At 33.0% G+C, this 25,005-nt stretch overlaps 1 protein-coding gene across 1 annotated transcript in view; it reads right to left on the bottom strand.

Annotated features, from left to right (window-relative positions):
- Positions 1-25,005, bottom strand: part of LOC136029303 (putative cysteine proteinase CG12163) — a 31,845-nt gene continuing 6,840 nt past the window's right edge. Inside the window, exons 3-10 of the mRNA XM_065707568.1 lie at positions 22,978-23,063; positions 20,711-20,856; positions 18,182-18,278; positions 13,372-13,487; positions 10,649-10,801; positions 9,604-9,697; positions 5,103-5,176; positions 1-214 (exon numbers count right to left, since the gene is read on the bottom strand). Of these exons, the coding sequence (XP_065563640.1) occupies positions 140-214; positions 5,103-5,176; positions 9,604-9,697; positions 10,649-10,801; positions 13,372-13,487; positions 18,182-18,278; positions 20,711-20,856; positions 22,978-23,063 (841 nt within the window). The 3' untranslated portion in view covers positions 1-139. The remainder of the gene's footprint in view (positions 215-5,102; positions 5,177-9,603; positions 9,698-10,648; positions 10,802-13,371; positions 13,488-18,181; positions 18,279-20,710; positions 20,857-22,977; positions 23,064-25,005) is intronic.

Consider the following 25,005-nt stretch of genomic DNA (forward strand, 5'->3'; position numbering starts at 1 on the left):
TTGTAAACGCTTTGAAAATCATATAATTGACTAATAACGGAAATACTAAAAACCACAGCAAAAGTAATTAAGAATCCATTCATATAAGTAAAGCTTTACATATATAATAAAATGAAAAGAAGAGATTCGCCTTATTGCTTCACTCCACAACGGCACTGGTGACCATTGTATTTATACCGCATGTACCATCACCCCGATAAACACGATAGTATCCCTGAAAAGAAAAAAAGGCTGTAGATACTTGTGCTAAATTTCATCTTAGTATGTTGATCCCTGAGAGAAAAATAATAGTATCAATTTATAAACCACCCATATAAGAAAGATAAATAGTGTGGTATTTGGAAAGAAAAACTACAAACAGAAGGAAAACAGTTATAATACAAATGGATCAAAACTATAATAAGACGGCAAGCGCCGATACGACATTGCCATCATCTTATTGTGTAAATCGATCAGCTTCTCAATGATATTTGGAAGGGGTAAGTTTTCCACTATAAGCTTTATTTGATGCAATTTTTCCGCATAAGAGACATTTACAAATAGAAATGCGTAATTTCCCCTAGTTTAAAAAGAATTGCAACTATATTCTATTGATCGTTACCACGATTATGAAAACTGAATTCCCTCCGTATGAGAAAAATCAAAAAACACTTGGCGATATCAGTTGGCAAGAGCATTGTCAACGTTCATTTTTTCATTTTCTAATTCATGTGCACCACAGTACTATTTGTAAAGCTAGACGTTTATAGCTTCTATTAAGGCCATCTTAAGGCCTATTTTGGTGGGGTATACCAGCAGCGAGGTCGTACCCGATAATAGCAAGATTTGAGTCGATCCTTCCCCACCTCAGGGTGCAAATTACACTACATTGCACACCATTTAGTTGTGTGATGACCAACTTCCGAATCAAAGTTCTCATTTAGGACAGTCAGTAGTCTCGTAGATGAAACTTTAAGTTTCAACCTGTCTTACAAAGTAACAAATACAAAGGGACAACTCGAACAAATTGCCCTGGAAAGTCTGATATGTACAAACAAGTTTCAGCCACAACTGGGATGAATTTACTAGTCGTACTTGAATATCACTGCAACTCATTTAAATAACAGAAAATTCTTCCGATGATGGCTGGATAGTTCTAACGCTTTTTCTAATAAGACATAAAACTGACCGTAAAAAAAAGGAATCTTCCTTAATAGTACTTTAAACCCTGAAATGACTTTCAATCTTAGTCATACTAAAAAAATAATGAAATATGCCAAATTTCAACAATTAATCAGAACTTATTCTTGGCAATAGATCAAGTATTTTTTTTTATTGATACAAGTGATGTTAACAGGCTACAACCTCCCCCTCTTTCAGTCAGAGATGAAGTTTGGCATGTAAACAGCAATATCAAGAATACAGATTAAATCATTGATCATAGGCTTTAAGGCCCAGGAAATTTAGATAAATGTTTCCAAGATTTTCAATTGTAACTGGGTTGCATGAGTTTGTCATGTTAGTAACCATTGCTGACCAACCAGGACTAAACTAGGGACTAGTCTATTAGATGAAAACCTGCAATAATGCAATTTGGATTTACTTGCAGATTTAGACCATTAGTGCTGTAGGCAATTTTTTGTTTCCAATGGCGCATCATCTGCAAATAATATAGCAAAACCATTTTCTTGTACATATCAAAAATTTGTAAAAGAATTTTTAAAAGTATCTTTCTTCAAAAAATCTTTTCCCCCTACATATTATCAAACAATCATTTTATTAATACTAAAGCACTATTACAAACGTAAAAAAGTCATTCAGCCCAAGAAGCTTTGCTTGTTATGGGCCATACAACACAATAATAGAACACTAAAAGAACCATAAATAATACCCTAAATCAAAAAATATATATGAAATGAGGAAGAATAAACACTAGCATAGAGTAAAAAAAAAAAAAAAAAAAAAAAAAAAAAAAAAAAGCTTCAAAATGCTTGATTGCAACATGAGCACGAAATTGTATTTTTTCAATAACCAACTTGCTAACTTTTCAAAAAATCGTGATGCTGTCATTGATGAACAGGATGAGCGATTCCACCAAGATTTGAAGGTCATATAGGCCATTCAGCCCAAGAAGCTTTGCTTGTTATGGGCCATACAACACAATAATAGAACACTAAAAGAACCATAAATAATACCCTAAATCAAAAAATACATATGAAATGAGGAAGAATAAACACTAGCATAGAGTAAAAAAAAAAAAAAAAAAAAAAATGCTTCAAAATGCTTGATTGCAACATGAGCACGAAATTGTATTTTTTCAATAACCAACTTGCTAACTTTTCAAAAAATCTTGACGCTGTCATTGATGAACAGGATGAGCGATTCCACCAAGATTTGAAGGTCATATAGGCCCGGTGTGAATATAGATGGGATGTACATAATGGCTGGCTATTGCTGGAGCATCAAGAGAGAATTTTCATGGATTAAACACTTAAGAAAAAAAGCTATAGGTGGAATTATTTACCTGTGAAATATTTGCCGTTAGGTAAAAACAATTCTACTATTTGTGTGGTTATAAATAACTACATACGACCTTTTCATAAATACTAATTTAATGTGAAGAGTAGTAAGTTTTATCTTTATCTACCACCATATGCACATTTTATGCGACTTTCAAGAGGAAAGGATGTTGCCATATAGCTTAAAGGGATGACACAAATGACATAAATTGGATTTGTTTTTGTATCCTAAGACCTACTGTTAATAAAAAACAAGTTGTAGATAGAAGTCAGTAAAATGACTGTTCCCTAATATTATTTAACTAATCATATGACGCATTGGATAAAAACCTGCTAAAACCAATGGAACAAATCTGTTCCTAGCTTTACTAGAGCTAAATTTGAGAGGAAGGTAGGTCAAGTTAAACTGTAGAACAAAATTTTTCAGTCATAAATATCATAAAAATCTTCTTGTAATCGTTGATCAACAAAACAATATTTACTTATGACTTGTTAATTAAAAATTACATTTGTGAATTTGTTTGAACATGAGAGTTTGATGGTATAACAAAAAGCATTATTGATATTTATAAATAAGTTTGTTTATAAAAAACGAGGTTTTCATTGATTGCAAATAAAATTATCCTTGTAAGCTACATAATACAGTTCAAAAAAAAAAGAAAGTTAAATTTTACCATTTCATCCCAAATACAAATCATATTCGCTCCAATAAACAAGTTTTCAGCACTGCAGTTTGTAGTTACGAGATTGGAAGGAAACTCGTTACGAGAAGTTACAAGAAACATTCCCCAAAAATTAATGCGAGGGACCCCGACCCTGCTTGAATCTTTCGGCATAAAGATAATACTTTTTTTAAATCTACTCTTTATGAACAAGATTCCTGGAATCAGGTCTGTGTGGTAAATAGGTTTAAGTCTCAGAGGATTTTTCAAGCGGAGAACGTTTCAAAAATCGAAAATGTACATTTTTCAGCCGAAGTTTTTTTTTAACTTTCTCGAGTAGTCTGTGTAGCAATTTTAAGATAGGAACTCCCCAAGACCTATTCACGAGTATTCCTAAAGCCAGACAGAGTCAAACCCTAAGTTGATTTTTTCTAAAAGGAAGGAGGGGAGGGGAACTCACATACCTGACCAAAAGATCTATCGGGAACTAAAGGTCGCCCATCTTCATCATTATTATAGCATCATTTTAAGCACCATCGATACCATTGCCATGGTCAAAGGTCATCATTATGGACATTATCAGTGCTAATATTAACTGCCGAGTCATTATGTATTTTTGCTGTTTTTGAGGTCGAGAATGACAATTAGTGTCTTCGTTATTTTTCACGCAATGCTGATCACCTTAAAGATATTTTGTCCTAGGCATCCTAATCATCGACGTCATAATATAGCCCTCTGAAAATGACCAACAAAGATTTGATCGCCTATAAACCCTTCCTCCTTCCGAAACGTTTACTACATCTTTCATCACGGTTTTCAACGTGGTCGGGGCGTCAAGAACATTGACTATGCCCCGGAGAAAAAACCATTCACTATCTTCTGGAATTTTGCAAAAAAAGTTTGAAAAAATATGTAGAATTATGAAACTATCAAGGCTTTAAAGACGATACAAGCCTTAAGGTTCCCCTTCCTGCGCCGGGGTTCAATAATTGATTTTGTGTGCATTGAGTTTTGCCAGGTTGACTTTTCTCTGGTTGAATTCTCCACGGGTTAAGTTTTGTCCGACTGAATCTTTTGTCCTGAGTTTTGCGTTCAGCGTTCTTTCCAATTTCGCTGCTAGTTCATTAATATACATCTCTTTGAGCGAAAACATATGAAACTGACACAATCCATATGGTGAATGTGTCTGTTTTTCTTTTTTTTTGTCATTTCAATTTTTCTATTATGACAATACAAATCTGGTTTCATTGCAAATATTATAATAAATTCCGTCATTTCAGGCAAAAAAAGAAGAAAAAACCACCTCCTTTGAAAATGAGAGCCAATAGCGAATTACAGCTGATTCCTCCTGAATCATTGCGTGTAACTAAGGTTTACTGGTTGGTAATTTAAGTTTAACTTTATTGATACCAGGTCACCATTTTATTTAGAAAACACTTGGGCTTAAAGTTAATTTTTAGGGACTCGGAAGTTCTTCAATTGCTTTTGTTTCTTTGCCTTTTAGAAGGTCACGTGAATACTCTATACTTGAGCCTTGCTTCCGCTATTCGAAAAATAATTCTATTACTCATCACTAATCTTTCATTACTTCAAATACACTTTGAAAAGATTTTCCCTATTTCCCTATTTTTCTATAAAAGTTCCTTCCCTATTTACCTGACTTGTAAGATAACAATACTCAAATGAAACCGCAATTCTTAGCCGGCGTTTCACTGAAGAGAGCAATGTCCAAATCAAATATTAAAAAAATCCAAAGATAAGAGGATTTTCGCCGTTTTTTTAAAAAGAAAGATTCTCTTAGCATAATTTCTACTCTACTTACATATTAAACTTTGTGGAAGAATTATTCTTACGCACAATTGTGCGTAAGAATAACTCTTTCTAGAAAATTTGTATTAAACGGAAAAATATAAAATGAAGAAGAATATACGAAATTATTTACCTGCTCACCCCATCTTGTTCCCCAGCTATTTTTCACAATCCAATATGGCAAAACTTTTTGTTTAACAGGAGTAACTGAAAAAGAAATTGAACAGAAGATTGAATAGAGAAGGTTGAACAGGATGAAATAGTATTTTCATGATGTAGGTAAGCTCAAGCACCATTGCTGATAAAACTAAAAACCAAAATAAACAAACAACGATAGATCAGTTTTCTGATTTTTTCTTCATATTCATGATGAGATTTTAATACTGAAAATACGCCCGTTTCGAAAGTATATTTAAGCTGATGCTTCTGATCACATTTTACCTTTCGCAATAGGGAATTAAAATGCTCAAATCAACTAAAACCATAATCATCCCATTTGTCAGTATCTGAGATCTCATACAGGCCTTGTTTCTCTTCACAAGTATTCTATTGAGTAAATACAATAGCTCCTCTTAATAGTTCACTTCTTTTTTATTCAAATTTTCAATTTGTTATTTATTGTTTGTTTGAAGTGTTTTGTTCATCAGGATAGGGTTCGCCTATTCGCCAGTAGCAAAACCGTAAAATTCTGATTGATTCAGCTTAACTAAGCTCAGATCGATTGAACTTCAACTTTGGCTTGATCCAGTTCTGGATGCTAGCTAAATGCCAATTACGAACGGGTTTAATTTTAACTAATTCCCAGTTTTACTGCTAGCTAAATCCGAAAAATTAGTAGTCACACAGTGAGTGGGTTCTGAAAGTAGATTAGTTTTGAATTGGGATGACAAAGGTCTTCCCAGATCCAAACGACATAACTGACACATGCTAAAAATTAGGTATTCACTCTCAAAACACGTATTATAGATTTCCATCCATGGCACATTCTTAGAAGTAAATATATTTAGAAAAGATATAGAGGCTATATTATGATAAGGACAACAAATGCTTCAATACCTTCATTGTAAAAACTGACTGACACATTTTTCTCGCAATATAAAACCTTCTTTAACACATTTTCTCATTTAACCGCTGAGAAATAAACTTTGCCTGCCAACGCCTGGAATCCTTATTTTAAATCTAAGTTATACTACTAAAAGGTCATATATACCCTTACGAAATAAAATTGCAAAAGGAGAGGATTCATCAGGATATAAAGATAGGGTTCACCTATTCGCCAGTAGCTAAAACGGTTCCTAGTGGGGGTTTAGGTCATTAGACATTTTACATGACATAGTAAAACGATACGAATAATCGAAAGCCAAGTAGAAGATTTCAATTTATGTGTATCAAAATTTATCAAAACAGACGCTAAATATCCAAATAGCTAAAACCACATCCATTTTTTTCAGTTAACTATAGGACTCGTTTCTGCATCACTATTTGTCTAGGTCGCACAAGATAAAAATTCATTTCTGGTAATGCACGTATTTTAAGCAATGCTTAAAAATTTCGAGATTGCATAGCAAGTGATAGCCCATTTGAAGGGTTAGAATCTGTCCACCTCCTGCATAGTAGCCCTTAGTGGTGGTTCTAGAACTGGACAGGGGGGGCATCTGCACTCCCTCACCCCCAGTTTTTCTGACATCTGACATCAAATTACTTTTACTTTATATTTTCGCATTCCTATGGTATACATTCCCCCCTCCCGGAGATTTATGAGGCCTATAAACACTACTGGTAAACCAAATAATTCGTTCGAGTAAAAAAAAAGTTTTTCAACAACTGTGTTATTGAAATAAGCAACGCATTTGTGGTTAGCAATCATTGGCAAAAATAGCCAAAACATAAGATTTATATGATCTACATAAATTTCGAAACATCTTACATCCTTACTATCATCACCTTTACTAAGAATGCTATCAAAATATGTGAAACTGTCAACCCAGTCAATTTTCTCCTTACCTAACATCACCTCTTTATCTATTATTCTTAATTTAAGCCACTTCTTCTTTTTAATAGAATTCTTTAGTTAACCCTTCTACTAGCTCAATCAGCGGGCAAATCTTCTTTGACCCTATATTATTGATACAGCAAATAATTTTTCATCATGCTATAAACAGGGGTATTTTATCATCAGATTGTATTATCCCGGACATGAACGGGCTTGGTTTGGACAGTCCAACCTAAGCTCAACAGACAAGCACCCTTGAAGAGATCTAGGTAATCAACAGGATCATGTTCATCAATTTCATATAGCAAATAAATTTTGGCTAGACAATTTGTTTTAAAATACTCAACTGATTTATCAGAAACTCAAATCAAAATTTTGCTAACCAAATCTTGCTTGAACAGAATTAATTTTGAAATCTTACTATTTCTTTTTTGAGAATATAAGTAAGATTTTGAAAATCTTACTATTTCTTAGCGATTTTTTCGTTTTGTTAAAAGACACAAAGTACTTGCTCTATTTTAAAAGGCTAAAAAATGTGAACTAAACAAAGCATTGGACCGTTTAGATGCTAATAAATAAGTTTTAATTGATCTTAAAAATGTTACTAATTCCTTTCCAGATTATTACAAAATTTAGTTCCCACAAAACCGTTATTGATTCATAATTTTTTAAACAAACAATCTGTTTTCACATTCATGATCAACATTTTATTCACTATAAAACTCTCGTAGTATTTCGAACAAAAATGAATAAAATTGCACATATCCAACAATCCTGTTAAATGTCATAAATCAACGCCACGGAAGCAATGGCGCATTTAAGTTAAAATTTCCTTTGCAGAGCATAGGTCAGGACTTTGGACAGATGATCTGTTGAAAAGGCCAGTTGATTCTTGACATTTAAAATGTCAAAAAGGGAAAGTCAAAGATAACAAGGATTACTATGAGTAGAAACTGCTACAATGTCACACAAGAACGGTCACTCTCTCCATCAGATTACCGCCATTTTTTTCGGGGGGGAGGTACGCGTTATAGCGTTTGACTGAACACGTTGTAATATTTTCAACTGATCCATTTACTGAAAAAATGATTCGAAGTTTCTGGTTATGGTTATGAACACAAAAAACGATAATTAGAAATGTTAAAACATTTTATTTCGTTTATGAGAAGCTATTATGTCATCTGCAACGAAAAGAAGGCCGCTTAAAGATATTTAATATTTCTCCATTTTCTATTTAATATAATTTTTAATTTTAACTACTTTTGTTTTCATCAATGTTACCTATGATTTGGGCAGCTTTACATTTTGATGCATGCATATGTTCTGCATAAGAAAAAAGAATTGTTGTTGGAACCTCGGGTTACCACCCTGAAAAAGTGCGGATCATTGACAGTATTGCTTATACTCTGCCACTGCTTAAACTCAATTTTCATTGTATCTTCTATAGACTTTTGAGGAACTGGTACTAGTAGAATTCTTGCTCAGGGATAAGTACCTTCTAGGTACACTGTTTTCATAAAATGGTAAAATAACTCGGTCGTCTATATCCAGATCACGCTATGGATATTTTTATTTATTTATTTTATTTAAGAATTAACGACGCTTCTTGACTACTATGGTCCGTGCGTCGGCCCTGCAGTGCATTCCTGCAGCATGATTCGATCTCTGGGTCCCGTGTTACCAAGCTAAGGTCAAATCCACTGCGCCACCACAGGACTGAATATTTTTAATAAAAAAATAAAGTTCCATTCAAAACATTTTGCTATATGTCAAACTGTTTCAACTAGTAAAGTACAAAAAACAAATATGATTTTCATTTTTTGCCAAGAACACAAAAATCGGTATCTTAAAAATTTTCGAGGGCAGATGCCCCGCTTCCCCCTAATTGGCGGAGTTGAAGGAAAGGTTGAGTTGTTTTACTCATCAACAAGACAAACTACTTCGTCAACTCAAAGAGGTACTGAAGTCTGTTTTTTTAAGAATAAGCAACAGGAAGACTTTAATATCCCTTTTTTATCTTATCAACAGTACTATTTTGCAGACTAAAATTCAATCTTTGTTTTCCAAATATTATAAAAAGAAGTTCTTCAAGTACTGTGTGGAAAATTTCAAACAAATCCTTCTTCTCAAATTCAAAGAAAACTCCCTAAGCCGGTTTGCTCAGCAAAACCCTACCGTTTCAGAAATTCCGGAATTAAAATAAATTGGACATTGAGCGTATTGAACACAGACGAAACTGGATCTGAATGGTATGGTTTTTAATATATTGCAAAATAGAATTTTCTTTCTTGCAAAGACAAAAGAATTTGTCCAGTAAATTCTACATTATATTGACTGCGTCGACATTTATTGGAAACATATTATCCTTAAGCAGCGGCTTCATGTGTCATGAATATTCGTTCGTCCTTATCGGTTAGCTTTTGCATCGTTTTTGTTTCACTTCATTCCATCTTTTCAGCCTTATTTCTTTGGGAACCGATAAGAAGAGTTTTGCTGATCGAAATAGACTGAATGCGTTATACTAAACATTAAATAGGAGTAAGTCAAAATTGCCGAAATTCTAATCAATTATTTGCAAACAACTCATCAGTTAAAGCAGATAATTAACGGAAAGAAACACACGCATACGAAAATAACTTACTTTCAGTTCCATAGCCAACAATCAAAACTCCATGGTCAAGGTTTTTGGGATTGCAGAAAAATTTCTTTGGATGTGATACTCCACGACGATAAAACTGAAAAAAAAAAAAATAAAATTTGGTTTACAGAAATCAATAAAAAATTCAAAGAAAGTTTCTGATCGAACCTAAGTTCATCAGGATTTCATGGCATAGGTACGAATAGGTTAGACCCTTAGAAGGAGGAGAATATCTTAGTGAGAGGGAGGGGGAATCTTCCTATACCACGGGTACTTTTGTATAAATTTAGGAACATTATTAATAATAAAAATTTCTCTTCCAAGGTTATCTGGTGGAGAAGGGTTATGTGTCCCCCCGCTTCTCGAAAAATAAAGAAATACGCACCTTCCAGTCGTTTTGTGGCTCCCATGATTAAAAATAAAACCCCCTACCCAAATCAAAGTTCCAGGGAATGGCCTGGCCTCTTCCCTTGAAATCTGGACTCTATTGTGCCTCTTTATAACTCATTTGACTCTCTCATCATAACCATAGCTTTCCGATATTATTAAGCTCGTGGTACCCATTCAAGTAGGATCTGTACCATTCAAGTCTCATTTACATTACAACAATTCTGTGTAGAACAAGTCTTATTTGTAAAGTAAATATGTGTTTGATAAATTTTAGTGTCAAATAATTTTACTTTTATCTGAAAAACCGAGAATCTTAAAAGAAATAAATTCAATAAATTATTACAAAACTATGGAGGTTTTCAATTCAATTTTCTTATTGGCATAACCTAATTGCATAAGATTTCTAGGATGTACGTAGTTAAAAAAGTGGTTTTGTCATGCTTCATTTAACTTTTTTTTTAATCCAATTAAGTTATAAAATTGTATTTAAAATACATTGAAAGATCATAAATGCTTAGCATATTAGACATCCAACTCAAATGATCATTCTGTATTGTTTGTACAATAAATTAATAAAAATGAGTTAAAAACAGCAAACAATATATATTTACAGATAAATTAAATAATTAAATACATACAAAAAAAGAAACTTACTGACCTGCATAACATTAGCATTTATTCCAACACTCACAGGACCATTTTCAGCTAACCACTGGGCTATCTCTTCTTCGTTTTGAGAAATCTCCAAAAAATCTTTTATTTTAACTATCTGCTCCGACGAATCGATACTACATTTCTGCCCTCCACGACCCTATATAAATAAAATTTTACAAAACAAATAATCTGTGACAAACGAAAATTCGACTCTGCCATGCCCGACTGAGTCATTAAAGCGTCACACTGGCAGGTCAACAATCTTTCGGCGTGTCTCAGTACTTCATGTCAACGAACAAACAAGGAACAACAAAATCCTCTAACACTATTACAGAGCTGAAATATTAGACTGAGTAGAAAACAAGCTAGCCTTTTTCTTATTAAGAATTGATTACTAAAAGAACAGCAAGTATAAGATTCTTAATTAAGTATATTTTAGTTCACTGGTTGTTGTGCTATTGGCTTCACACGATAACTACTATGCACCTGGCACTGTTTCAATGACGAAGGCAAGTAAACTCCTTGTCTGAGAAACGTTTCTTCATGCCATGAAAATGTAAGTTTTTGCATGAAACCCATAAGCCGAACTCTGGGGTAGTAGCATGAACTGAATATCCAGATTGGAAATTTTCCGATAAAGTGCTGGATGAGGATTTTTACCTGACTTTGAGCCAGGGTTTTCACTCCTTTTCTAGCTTCAGTATATTTTGAGCACAGTCTGCTTTTCAAAACGAAAAAAAATCATATAAGTGACAGAAATAATTAGTTTAGATTTGAACTTTATTAACGATTAGCAGTTAAAGTTTTGTGGTCATCCTAAGAGGGGTTAAAGAAAAAATATTCAAATATTATTTTTTCCTTTTTACGACAAAAAACAACGCGAAAAGGGCGTATTTTTGGAAAGTCTATTTCCCAGCAACTCTTTAATTCTGACAATTCCCCATTTTATAGTAATTGTAATACGAACAAATAAAACATATAAAGGCCATTATAATTTCAAGGCCTTTCAATACTGAAGTTTTGGTACTAGCTTTTCTTTTCTATGTTGCCTTATCCGGCTAAATTTTTATTAGAGAAAAAAGATGCTTTTTCTATCGATAGTAGAGAGCAAGATCAAGACTTATTACAGGCGGGTATTAACAAGCTTAAGAGGGACCTGTCTACCCTTTAGCCCCCCTCCCTTCGTGAAAGCACTGAGGTAGAGATCTCTACTTCAAGAAAAATAAAAGGTGCTTGAAACATTTAACAATAAAACAGGACAAACTTCAAATGATGAGAACATTCAAAAAAAAAAAAAAAAAGATCTTCACAGTGGGCCATATCAGATAGCTAGTTTTCATATTACATTTTCCTTTAGAAAACCAGGCAAATTACAAATCGGACAAGCTCTCACCCAAATTTATATGACACGAGCTTGATACAATAAACCTCAATGAATTAAAGCGGAATTAAATTGAAAAGGAAAGTAGTTGTTTTGGAAGCTTCTATCGTTTTCTCAAGGTTGAATTTTCTTTGCTTGGGGGGACTCATTTTCTTTGCATCAATGCGTCGTCGTTGGAAAAGGAGGAAGAATATCACGACTTCATAAGGACCAATAATTATCCGTTTGAATGTTAAATAACAATATTGTTCAATTACAAGGTCGTGCGTTTGTTAATTTTACTAATTTTTTCATGCTGCATTCATTAACAAACAACCTCCCCCCCACCCCCCTGAATTTTTGATTTTAAATAATATGGGCAGATGTTTCTTTTGACGACTGCCCTAGTTCTAAATCATTAAAATGAAAGCAAGTTTTAATCAGCGAAAATCATAGATAAAATTTAAATTTGAATCTTCATGTCCAGCAATGAAGAGGATGTAAGTTCGTACAACGATTCTGGAAATTCTAGGTTTCAAAATATTGCTTAAATGGAAGAATTGTCATAAATAAACAACTGAAATATGGCAACAAACCTAATTTACAAATCCTTTACAGTTACCTAATCTTAAAATAAGCTATCTTTGTTAGCAGAGCAGCAGAGTCTAACCTTATAGAGAAGAGTTTTTATTTCAACTAACTGGCAGGTGCAATGATTTAAAGTAGTGTACCACTGAGCCAACTTTTTTGGGGAATTTAAATGCCTACTCGAAGGTACTTGGGTACTTCTTAGAAAACTTTCTTCCGCCATTTTGAATTAGCTTTTATCTTAATCACCGAGTATTATGTTTCTTATTTATATTTGAAATGGCTCATAGAAATTCAAATACTTCTGCCCCAGGATGGATGGATGAATAATAGACTATCTATCAACAAGTTAAATGATATCTTTTTTATACAATTCTGAAAAAGGCTTATTCCAGCTTTGCCTCTCACTCGGACTTTCTGTCTTGGTTTTTCTCCTAATTAGCCATGGCTTGATGACAACTGGATTTTAATTGGAAATAAGAATCTATTTTATATTAATTTTTTACAGCCATAGCGCAAATAGCCTGATTATTGGAAATTGAAATGCTTTTTTACGTTTTTCTATTGTTAGACATAAAACAAAAATGACCAAGAAAGAGAAGAAATCGAGAAAGAGAATATTTCGAACTGTTGCCGTCTGTTTTGAAAATGATGTTTTTATTTTTATCTTATTTATTGTTGTTTTTTTTTTCAGTTTGTGAAACCACCAAACCTCATTTGTTTGTATGGTGCTGTTAAAGGATAAATCCCAGGCTCTCCCACTGCTACTTAAGGCATACCTTATAAGGATAATCGTCTTCTGTCTCAAGTCCTCCTAAATCTTCAATGGCTTTGTAAGCATTTTCTGGAAGTCCTCCATTACATCCCCCATCAAGCTTGTCACAGTCAAGCAACTCTAGAACAAAAACCTAAAATCAGGCTCTAGTTTGGATTTATTTCGTATGTAGGTCTAATCAAAGTAAAACTTATACACATTCTCAAAATCTCACTTTTATGCTTTTAGTTCCATGAATAAATCGCAAAAAATTATTTATAATGGAATATTAAATTTGATTAAAATCCATTCAAATTAACTATTATGACTGTAATTCAATAGGTTTGATTAAACTGACTAAAATTAGTCTATATCAACCAAAAAACAGATAATTTATTTTTCAAAAATAAATTAAATTATTAACTGTTAAATTTAACTTTTGATATTATGATTTACTTATTAGTTTTTCCATACTAGACAAAAATAAAATCGACACATACCAGCAAATATTTAGCATACTACACTCATCTGCACCAAGAAAGCCAAAATCTGGGCTTGAAAGACTGCGTAATTAATGGATTCTCTTTTAATACCATTCCTGTTGAAAATTTACTAAATCTAAATAAGTTTAAATTCAATGACACCTCAAGCTTAGAAGTACTGTTTTTTTTGTTCTTTTTTTTTACGATCAGTGAAACTAAAAAGCCTCGAATTTTATACCTGTTCTGTGAGGAAAAAAAAGACGTTATTCAAGGAGGGGAGGTGGTAAAGGTGCCCCTCTCTGCATATCACTTTTTCAAAATTTTAACAGGAGACATATAGATCCTCCCAACCAAACTTGGAGGAAAATCCTTCCCCTTACCCCGTATGTACACGTATGTACACATTGGTGTAGATAAAATATTCAGTATATTGGTGAATTACATCTATATTGGTGTAGATAAAATTCAGTATATTAAACAGTTTAGCTATGTTTACAAAATTAGGAAATTTATTCTTGTTGAATATGATAGAAGAAGTAGAGCAAGGTAGCATGTTTAGACTTCTAGGCCAACATATCATTGACAGCCAAAACTCTAAAGAAGTTGCAAATGCGAGTGAGAGAGAGAATAATGCACCTTCTAGCTAATTCGAGGGAAAAACAAAACCTTTTATAGAAGAAAGATATTCTTAATATGTACCAGAGATGTCCGAGTCAGATAATCCATCTTATAATCGTATGCTCGCTAACAAGGTGCAAGCAAGTTATTGCAGTGCGTACATTATTTTACCGTTGTTAAACAGCTCTTTCTTCTCTTTTCTTTAACCAGAAAAAATTCTCGATTTACTTCAAATCAAAGAATTCGAAATTACCACTTCTCTTTCTTGAAAAGTTTGACTGTGGTTTTCAACGAATACGAAGAGATTACCTATCTTATTAAATGAGCAATAGCTATACACAGAGACTGATATATTTTTTCTCAAAAAAGACGATCTAGATAGGTCATCAGTTTGGGAAAGCTCATATTTTTCCCAATTCCCTTTTAATAAATCGTCTGCTGATCAAACAGTTCGTGGTAACGAACTGTAGTAAGGAGCGACCCGGCTCAATAGTAACCAAAACTCTAAAAAATTGAATTTTGATATCAATAGCTACATCAAAAGAATCGCATTTTAATGCTGATTTTAAATATATAAGTTTCATCAAGTTTAGTCTTACCCATCAAAAGTTACGAGCCTGAGAAAATTTGCCCTATTTAGGAAAATAGGGGGAAACACCCCCTAAAAGTCGTAGGATCTTAGCGAAAATGACACCATCAGATTCAGCGTATCAGAGAACCCTACTGTAGAAGTTTCAAGCTCCTATCTACAAAAATGTGGAATTTTGTATTTTTTGCCAGAAGACAAACCACGGATGCGTGTTTATTTGTTTGTTTTTTTTTTTGTTTTTTTTTTTTCTTTTCCCCAGGGGTCATCGTATCGACCAAGTGGTCCTAGAATGTCGCAAGAGGGCTCATTCTAACGGAAATGAAAAGTTCTAGTGCCCTTTTTAAGTGACCAAAAAAATTGGAGGGCATCTAGGCCCCCTCCCACGCTCATTTTTTTCCCAAAGTCAGCGGATCAAAATTTTGAGATAGCCATTTTGTTCAGCATAGTTGAAAACCTTAATAACTATGTCTTTGGGGATGACTTACTCCCCAACAATCCCTGGGGGAGGGGCTGCAAGTTGCAAACTTTGACCAGTGTTTACATATAGTAATGGTTATTGGGAAGTGTACAGACGTTTTCAGGGGGATTTTATTTTGTTTGGGGGTGGGGCTGAGGAAAGGGGGCTATGTTGGAGGATCTTTTTTTGGAGGAATCTGTCATGGGGGAAGAAAAATTCAATGAAAAAAGCGCAGGATTCTCTAGCATTACTATAAGAAAACAATGAAAAATAAACATGAAAACGTTTTTTCAAATGAAAGGAAGAAGCAGCATTGAAATTTAAAACGAACAGAGATTATTACGCATATGAGGGGTTCTAAAAATACTTTAGCATAAAGAGCGAGGTATTTAGGAGGAGATAAATACCTCGCTCTTTATGCTAAAGTATTTTTAGTAATTTCAACTATTTATTCTACGGCCTTTCTGATTCAGGGGTCATTCTTAAAAAATTGGGACAAAACTTACGATTTAGTGTAAAGAACGAGGTATTAACGAGGGTACAAACCCCCTCATATACATAATAATAATTAAAGAATATAAAAGTTTGTTACGTAAGTTAATTCTAAAGTTACGTATATTTTTTGCTAATAAAAAAATTCGTTAAAATTAAAATTAATAGTTGCCTTTTTATGTAACGGAAAAATTGCATGGCAACTAGGCCTCCTTCCCCATCCCATATTTCTCAAAATCGTATGATCAAAACTAAGAGAAAGCCATTTAGCCAAAAAAGGAATTAATATGCAAATTTCATTTGAATAGTTTACGTGTGGAGAGTCAAAATCAAACATGAATTAATTCAAAAACGTTCAGAAATTACATAAAAAAAACTAGTTTTTTTAACTGAAAGTAAGGAGCGACATTAAAACTTAAAACGAACAGAAATTACTCCGTATATGAAATAGATTGTTCCCTCCGCAATCCCTCGCTCTTTACGCTAAAGTTTGACTCTTTGCCACAATTCTGCTTTTTAAAACAATTAAAAGCTTTAGCGTAAAGAAAGAGGGATTGCGGAGGGAACAATCTATTTCATATACGGAGTAATTTCTGTTCGTTTTAAGTTTTAATGTCGCTCCTTACTTTCAGTTAAAAAAACTAGTTTTTTTTATGTAATTTAAATTAGAGACGCTTGAACGCAACATTTTGGCATCAAACGCCATAATGAAAAAAGGAAATGGTTTCTTTGTGAAACCGTGTTGTATTTATAAATAACTCGAATGAAAAAAGAAATCACCAATGCAACAGCAAAAAGACAGAAATAAACATACACCATAAAAAAAGCTCCATGTTTTCAATACACTGATGAAGTTAGGGTAATATATTTATTCAGTTTAGATGTAATACATTTTTTTTTACCAAACTGATTTCTCACTGTTGCGATATACCTTTATTAAGCTTTGAACTTGTCATGATTATAAATAAAAAAAATCCAGAATCACCACAAAGCCGTAAGCAAGATTTTAGCCAGGCGATGGCATGCATTTAGGAACGAGACACAACTTCATAAATTCGTAAATAAAAGAAAATAATAGATATTGCAGTGAAAATTGCAGCAATCTTAACATTTTTGAGATGCCACAAGTCTGAACTTTTCCTTCATATTTTCCTAATTAACGTATAACAGGTCAACCTTACAAGCCAGTCAATATTTAATGATTCTTAGGACTTTTTATCGTTCCGTTATTATGCATAAGGATTACTATCACTTATTAGATTGCCTATTAATAGCATAATAATATACCATACGCACAAAAACAAATATTTACTGTGCAAGTTATTCAATTAGCAAACACCAAAATTCTTGGTATACTTCCCTTGGCTTTTCCTCATTAAATCAACCATTATATATGCTCAATATCAAACTTAATTACATGAGTGAGATTTATCCCTGTTTGCAGAAGCAACAAGAAACAACTGGCAAAGATTTGCCGAAAAATTCTTGAAAAATGACCTTAAAGCAACATAAACCCGAAAACCTTAAACCGCAGATGGGAAGAATCAGGCCGACCCCCCCCCGAACTCATTTAATCTCATCCCTTTCTTGTATATGCCTTTGAAATAAAACACACCAATGCTCAAGAATTTGAATTTCAAACATATTTTAGGTTTTGGGATCAAATTACACAAGGATTAGACATCTACTGCGAGATAGAATAAAATTCCAGCGACCAAAACTATGGCGGAACAAACACTTTCATAGTAAATAACCATAAATGAATATATCTTCAAAGAGCACTATCAAAACAAAAACACGAAAAGTCTTGCAATACCATTCATTAACTAAGCACTCCAGCACCATACAACATCCTTAGAATTGTTTACAGATAAATTTACGCCGTACTTCCAAAATAAGCAGACAGCATATATTTGACAATTCTTCAATATCTCCCATAACATGCCAAGTTAATCTGATGTCATGGAGGAAATCCCGGTAACTATTACTTAAGGACCATTGATACTGATATTTTATTGAAGCTGAAATTAATCCCGTTCCGAAGACAAATTAAACACTGAAACTAATACCATAATCATCCTATGGATTTCTCTTTATTTCTTTCCATAGAGTGAAACTCGGTCTCCTGGTACTAAACATTATAGATGAAGAGGAAGATGTTAGAAAAAAGAACAAGAAAGGATGAATATAGCTTTACCTTGCTCTGAGAATGAAAGCAATTCTCCATGTTTAATGCTATAGACACCTTCTAAGTTGCCAGTAACTGAAAATGCCCAACAAGAGCCACAGCTACCCTAAAACAAGTAAAACCAGAGGTAAATTGATATTCGATTAAATGAAACTTCCAGTTCTAAATTCTCCATGCGGGTAAATTTTATTATCCTAACCTTTCTCTCGCAAAATTCCATCGTAAAACAATTGGTTTAATTAACTATGTGACCAAGTTCTAAACCAAAACATTAAAAGTCATTGTTAAAAACAAAAATTAAAAAAAAATCATTTTCAAAATTTATCGTAGTCTAAAATAATATCTAAATATTTCGAGACTGAATAAAAACGAGACTTTATTCCCTATTTTTTCAATTGTTGCTTCCACTTTCAAACAGGGATTATTCTTATGGAATCATATATACGACATTCTAATGATTTCTCTGCATTTTCTCAACGTCGTTCTAAACAGAGTGAAAACTATTTCTGGGAAAAAAAAAGAAAATCTTCGACGATAGCAATTTGAAGCTAATCGGTTGTCTCATTGATAATAGTAAGTATTTGGTCTACTCCTTTTAGACAAATACTTGGTTTAAAAGTTTGGGACTAATAAAAGGAGACAAAAAAAGATTTTGTTATCATGACCAGTCGATAGAAACTCGGCCACTCGGCTTGATAAACTTACACGACTCTTCGAACTCGACACTTGAAATTTATTTTTTGCAGGGACATACATTTATTATGGAATCATATGTTTGGCATTCAAATATTATAAAAAAAAGGGGGAGGGGTATTTGTCTAGATTTAGTAAATTATCTTTTCCTTAGTATTTTCATTGAAAAAAGCTGCCCCCTTACCTACATTTTCGTGGACTGACACAGCAGCTCATCACACTAGGAAGCACTGCCACTAGGCTTGTTTTCCGATTCAAGTATAATTAGCTGTTTCCGTAGCTTGTGATACCTCAAGGACGGTTGAAAAAAAAAACAGTAAATAGTAGAAGTAAATTCGATGATACAATTCCATTAAAGGATCATACGAAAAAGGCTAAAATATTTTTTCCCTTAAGATATTCCTTACTACGAATATGAAGCGACTTTTGATAAGTTTTGCAAACTATCATGTTTCTGTTTGTCTATTCGACATGTTTCTTTTGAAAATATGTATATGTTAACCCATGAGACAGACACTATAAAACGCTGATTTTATTTCAAAGGCATATACAAGAAATGGACGAGCACAGCGATACTCAAAAATTTGAATTTCAAACATTATAACAAATCATTATTATTTTTACATAACACTTCAAAAGAAATTCCTTTTCAATCCGAAATTGAATTTGACACGAACAAAATGTGGCGCAAAATCCCAGTACAAACCTACAAAGGTGCCATAAACAATACAACTCTTTATTATAAGTCATTGGGAACCCTCAACATTTTATGTATTCACTGCTGAGCCCTTTATTTTCCCTAGGAAAGAGTAGTAAACAAATCTGACTCATTTTGAGGTTACTACTTACCGAGTGCCGGGGCTCGTGTCGAAATCAGCTACATAGCTTTGATGTCTGCGGTTAGAAGACGACCAACCATTAAAATCCATATATAGAAGCGTGCTGGGGCCCGACGGGGATATATATATATATATATATATATATATATATATATATATATATATATATATATATTTGGACTTCTATCCAGCTTATTGGAAGGTATTTCAATTCTCTCACTGTAATTGTGGGAACTGAGCTGCATCTAAACTTTTTTGGGTATGTTTGTCTTCCATTAATCCATGGCAAAACAATTCGTAATTCGGTCAATCGATGCATATGTATACAGATCTCTTGTGGTAGTAAAATATACGGCTTAATAAATTAGTATTTAGTTTTTTAATAAATAAGATTTAGTTTTACACTTTGTGTAATATAAATAAAATGTGTTATTATCGTTCCTCTGTTTTTTAGACATACAACCATTGACTATGGAAATTTCCCCTTGGAACCAAAACATGCATCATGAAAACCATGATCGTGTTTTATTAAAAGCCAGTTTCGATTAAATAATCAACCATATAAGCGACATAACAACAGCTACGAATTATATTGTTGTATGGTTAAATAGCCTTTGTACTCATTAACTAGCCCCCTTAGATTGTGATATAGCCTCCTTAAACGATTGTTATTAAAAATGATCCGAGTTTCCAAGTGACTTTGTTCAGCTTCAAGCAAAGAAGGTACTTTGTGTCTACCATTTATCATATTTTTAAGGGGGGAGTGGCCTCAGGAGGAGAATTACATTCTCACTTTTCTACTAAATGCATCTTTGATCTCAAAATTTACAATCGAATGAGCTCCCCTCTCTTAACTGCTATGATCCTGCACATTTTATGACGAGACAGAAGACAAAATTTAGCAAGAAAAATAATGTTCGAGGCAGATGGCTCTTACTAAATCAGTGTCACTGTGTTGACTATGATAAGCGTAAACGGGTTGTAAAACCTCAAAATCCAAACTTACTTGATTCTTCACAGGCGTGACTGCTGACTTATTTCTCCAATCAAATTCTTCAGGAGCAGATTGCTTAGGAATTACTGCTTTCTTTAAAAGTGTTTCTTGTCTTTTGTAAGACATGTTTAAGCCCTTGTGATATTGAAACTCTTCCTCTAAATAATAAATATATAAGAATAATTAGAAAAATTAAGGCGAACTGTTTCGTACTAGGGTGGTTGAACTTATCTAATTTACTACAAATGATTGAGCCCATGTTACATCCTGTTTTCTTTTTAGCCCTTTATAATAGAACTATTTAAATCGCCCCCTAATCGGACAATTTAGCCCATCTCGTTTGACCAAAGTATTTAATTTTTGACAGAGAACAATACAAACGCAGCCAATATTTTTCTCTGCATTGTAACATTGTCAGCATTTTAGTATGTTTTCTCTCCAATCCTAAATTATATGCTTAACTAACTTTTTCCCCAGGTTAAGAATTTATTTAGTATACAATATCCAAAGACTTCAGAATAATCTAAACCAAATCTAACTAAATATTAATCAATCTCTTTGATTCCTTCTTTTTTTTGTGACTAGTCCATCGATACATTAAAAAAAAAATTTGGAACATAGAACAGACCATAGAACGGAACGCGTATTTTGAGTCGTTCCATGTCAAAACATGCATAAAAAAAACCTATTCGAAAAAATCTTCAGAGTAGATTATGAATGTAATGATAATGATACGAACCCAATTGCCAATATTTGTTAAATTTTAGGAAAAATTAATTTAAATTTGTTTTAAAGTAAATATTGCGGAAGTGAATGCCAGTTTCAGACAAACTAATTAGAATGATTATGTAAACCCGTATACGAAAATTCTCATTACTTCTAGTCTTCTTGTACATCCTCCAATCTCCTCACTCAGAATCTCAAATTTTAACAATCTTCCAGTATTTTCATAGGTTTGTCATATAATACGTTTTCAAATCCAAAGTTACAACTGAGCTTCTCTCAAAGCAAGTTCTGCGCAAATACTTCTCTTTAAAGTTTTATATTGAACCCGAAGAGGAATTAAAATGTAGTTTCCTAAGCATGACTCCATTTAGCTTACAAAGTAAAAATTTTTGTGTCAGCATTAGTTAATTGATAGTATTTCTTAGTTGCAAGGCTCTCGAAGAAGAAGGCTTATTATTTGAAAATTATAAGTTTACCAGGTCTTTCCTGTTCAGTTTGTTCTTTACTGCTTAATATGTTTCTGTTACGGCACAGTGGAGTGTAGAGCTTCAGTTAAAATATGAACTAATTCCGTTATTTACTAATTACATGAACACCATTATTTACTGATGTAAGCTGATTTTTTTTCAATAGGCTATGTGTTAGTAATTTGATTTTTTTTTTTTTTGTAGAAAAAAAAGGTCCCAGACATGGTTCCACAACTAATTACAATTTGTGTACACTCCATTTGTAAAATATTTACTAAAAGGTTCTCTCTTTTTGAATATTGTTTCTCCTTTTTTTGCTAAGATGTTGATTATAAAGAGGATGGGATCTTAGAATTTATTTAAAGACCATTAACCGTTATCGTTAAGATTTGTTTTTCTTTTTTTAGTATTATGAAATACAGAAATTACCTAAAGTAGTAGTTATTAAGTAATTTAGATTCTTTCTGCAACCAAGAAGAAAGTCAATTCTGATACTATGGTGAAAGTACTTCAAGCGGAAAATAATAATAAGTGAAAGAAGACCGAAAGTTTATTATACGACTAAAAAGAGTCAAAACCTATTAATTTTGCTTTTTTTTTTTTGTGTAAAAGACAGGATATTTTGATGACGGGACAGTATTATAAGCTAACCCGTACAAATTTTTTTTACTGGCGAGGCGCCAGAGAATGATTTTTAATCAAAACATAGACTGGAAATCTACATCATTTACACTGCAACATGCGGCAACCCTGTATAAAACTACCTCTGAAGCAAGTTTCTATAATCCCTGTTATTGTGAAAAAATGGCGGTGACAATTTTGTTGATATTCGGAAACGGATGTCAACAAACACAAATAATTTCGCACAGAAATTATTTGGGACGTATTTAAAACGAAAATCTTCAAATGGAAATTATCAACTAAGTATACAAGGGTTTCAAGCACGTATCGAAAAAAAAATTTATAACACATTATTACGTAAAGAAATTTTCATTTAAAATTTGTTTTGCTTGAAAGTTCTTTTAATATTACACTCACAACTAATCAACAAATTTGTAATGATAAAACATAATTAATGAAAGTTACGTGTCAAATCGGCAAAAAACGTGTCTCCGTAAACAGCTGTTCCTTGTTCGTTTTCTTGAAGTTCTTTAATAATATTTTGGTTTTGCCTGGAAAAGAAACAAAACAAGTTTACAAAAGTTAATTGCAGAATTTGCGAATGAGGTCCAACTTCGGACAACTTCAAATTTGAAACGCAGAAACTACTTTAGTAAAATAAAAGTAGAGAAAATTAAAAGAAACCAACGTAAAAGAATGTAAAGTTTCGAAATGATAATCATAAAATATTCATGCAAAGATCCAAATACTAAAAGACGACCACTAATTTGACTTTAGGAAATTAAAAAACAAAGGGCAGTCAAATCAGCTGAATGGTTTATCACACTAGTTACTTTACTGGTAAGAAACTACTTCACTTATGGTTCCTTGTAAACAAGAGCATAGTCTTGGTGAAACAGCCACCCCTCACAGCACTTTTATGGCCTTCATCTATATTGTTTCTCCTGGGACCACTTAGAACCCAGTAACCATTAAAGTTCAATTGATATTAAAGAAGACAATCAGCATTGATTTGAATTTTGACCTTGAAAAACTATCAGGTATTGGTTTGAAACACAAGCTGTGGTGTTGAGGATCCTGGAGACTTGGATATCATTGATTGCCATGTATTTTCAGGGTAGTAAATGAACTGTCATGTTTCATCGCAAGTAACAACCAACTCGAACAAAATTGGCTCGTTCTTTACGCATTCTAGCGTGTCCACGCACAAATTATTAAGGCACCGCTATTGGTAATTGTATAGTCGAACAATCACTTGAAAGGAATCATAACAGCTTCTGTATTCACGCTAACTAGCTTACTCACTGCATAAACATTCATTCTATCACTTCGTGAACTTAAGAAATGTTTTGGCTAGTAACTGCAGATATGTCCCATTACTCGGGAAGCTGTTTATGCCATTTGGACGCACTCGCTGTAGATAAAGTTTTGTCCCCAAGGCGTCAGTTAGCTTCTCGAATGTTTGTGTAGCTGATTTTTTAGGCCCACAAAAATTTGACAGAAATCGTTTATTCAGTTATCAAAACACATTTTCCGGAAGGGATTTTCCACGATTCTTCTTTTGGTTGTTACATAAATGTTAGGATATTTTTCATTGCGTGAAGTTTCTCCTAGTTGCTTTGCTGAATTACGAAAAAAAAGCGAAAACCTCTCCTCTTTATACAGGAAACTGAACCGAACATCATATAGTCCAGCATTCCAACAATCAATAGGGTACTACAACCGTTAGCAATTGGACAAATATAGGCTAGTGGGAATATGTCAAAATGAGTAAGAAAAATGATATTTTTCGAAACAGAAGAAAAGACGACTCTCTTGATAAGTCAATAGTCAACTAAAGGAATAAAAAACAACAAAATAAGTTAGCCTACTTAGTCTTTCTAAAAATGTGCTCCTGTAGGTAAGTCAACTAATTAATAATCTAAAATTTCTCATTAAAAAAAAAAAAAAAAAAAAAAAAAAAAAAAAAAAAAAAAAAAAATAATAAAAAAAAAAAAATTAAACACATCAATATATAGCTCAGATTTATAACAGTTCAATGCTATATACATTTCTTTTTAACCTTTATTTGGTAACGAGACATTGGGTTATATTTTTGCATAATTTCAATCATTCAAACACAATTTTTTGACCCAGTTTACTGCCAATTAATGGCACCGTTTGTCCTTTGCTCCAGCGATCAGGAAAGTTGCACATTCTAGAGTTCCATGGTGAGATATTTTTTCGCTTGTTTTTTTGCTGATTTTTCACACATGCTCTTTACTTTTAAATTTGGCGCCCACTAAGTGTTAAAACTGCCTACATGTTTGTAACACATAAAAATTGAGTTCCAGGATGGTTCAAATTCTTTTTTTTAGATGTATTTGGTTTTTCAAGTTTCCACTAAACCAATTTAAAGAATTAGAATTCATTACTAGTGTCCTTGGTACTTTAAGAATATTCGATATTGCATGTTTAAATTAAGCCGCCTTATGTATGGTTTGGTTGTTGTTT

This window comes from Artemia franciscana, chromosome 7 (assembly GCF_032884065.1).
Source record: "Artemia franciscana chromosome 7, ASM3288406v1, whole genome shotgun sequence".
NCBI classification, from domain to species: Eukaryota; Metazoa; Arthropoda; class Branchiopoda; order Anostraca; family Artemiidae; genus Artemia; species Artemia franciscana.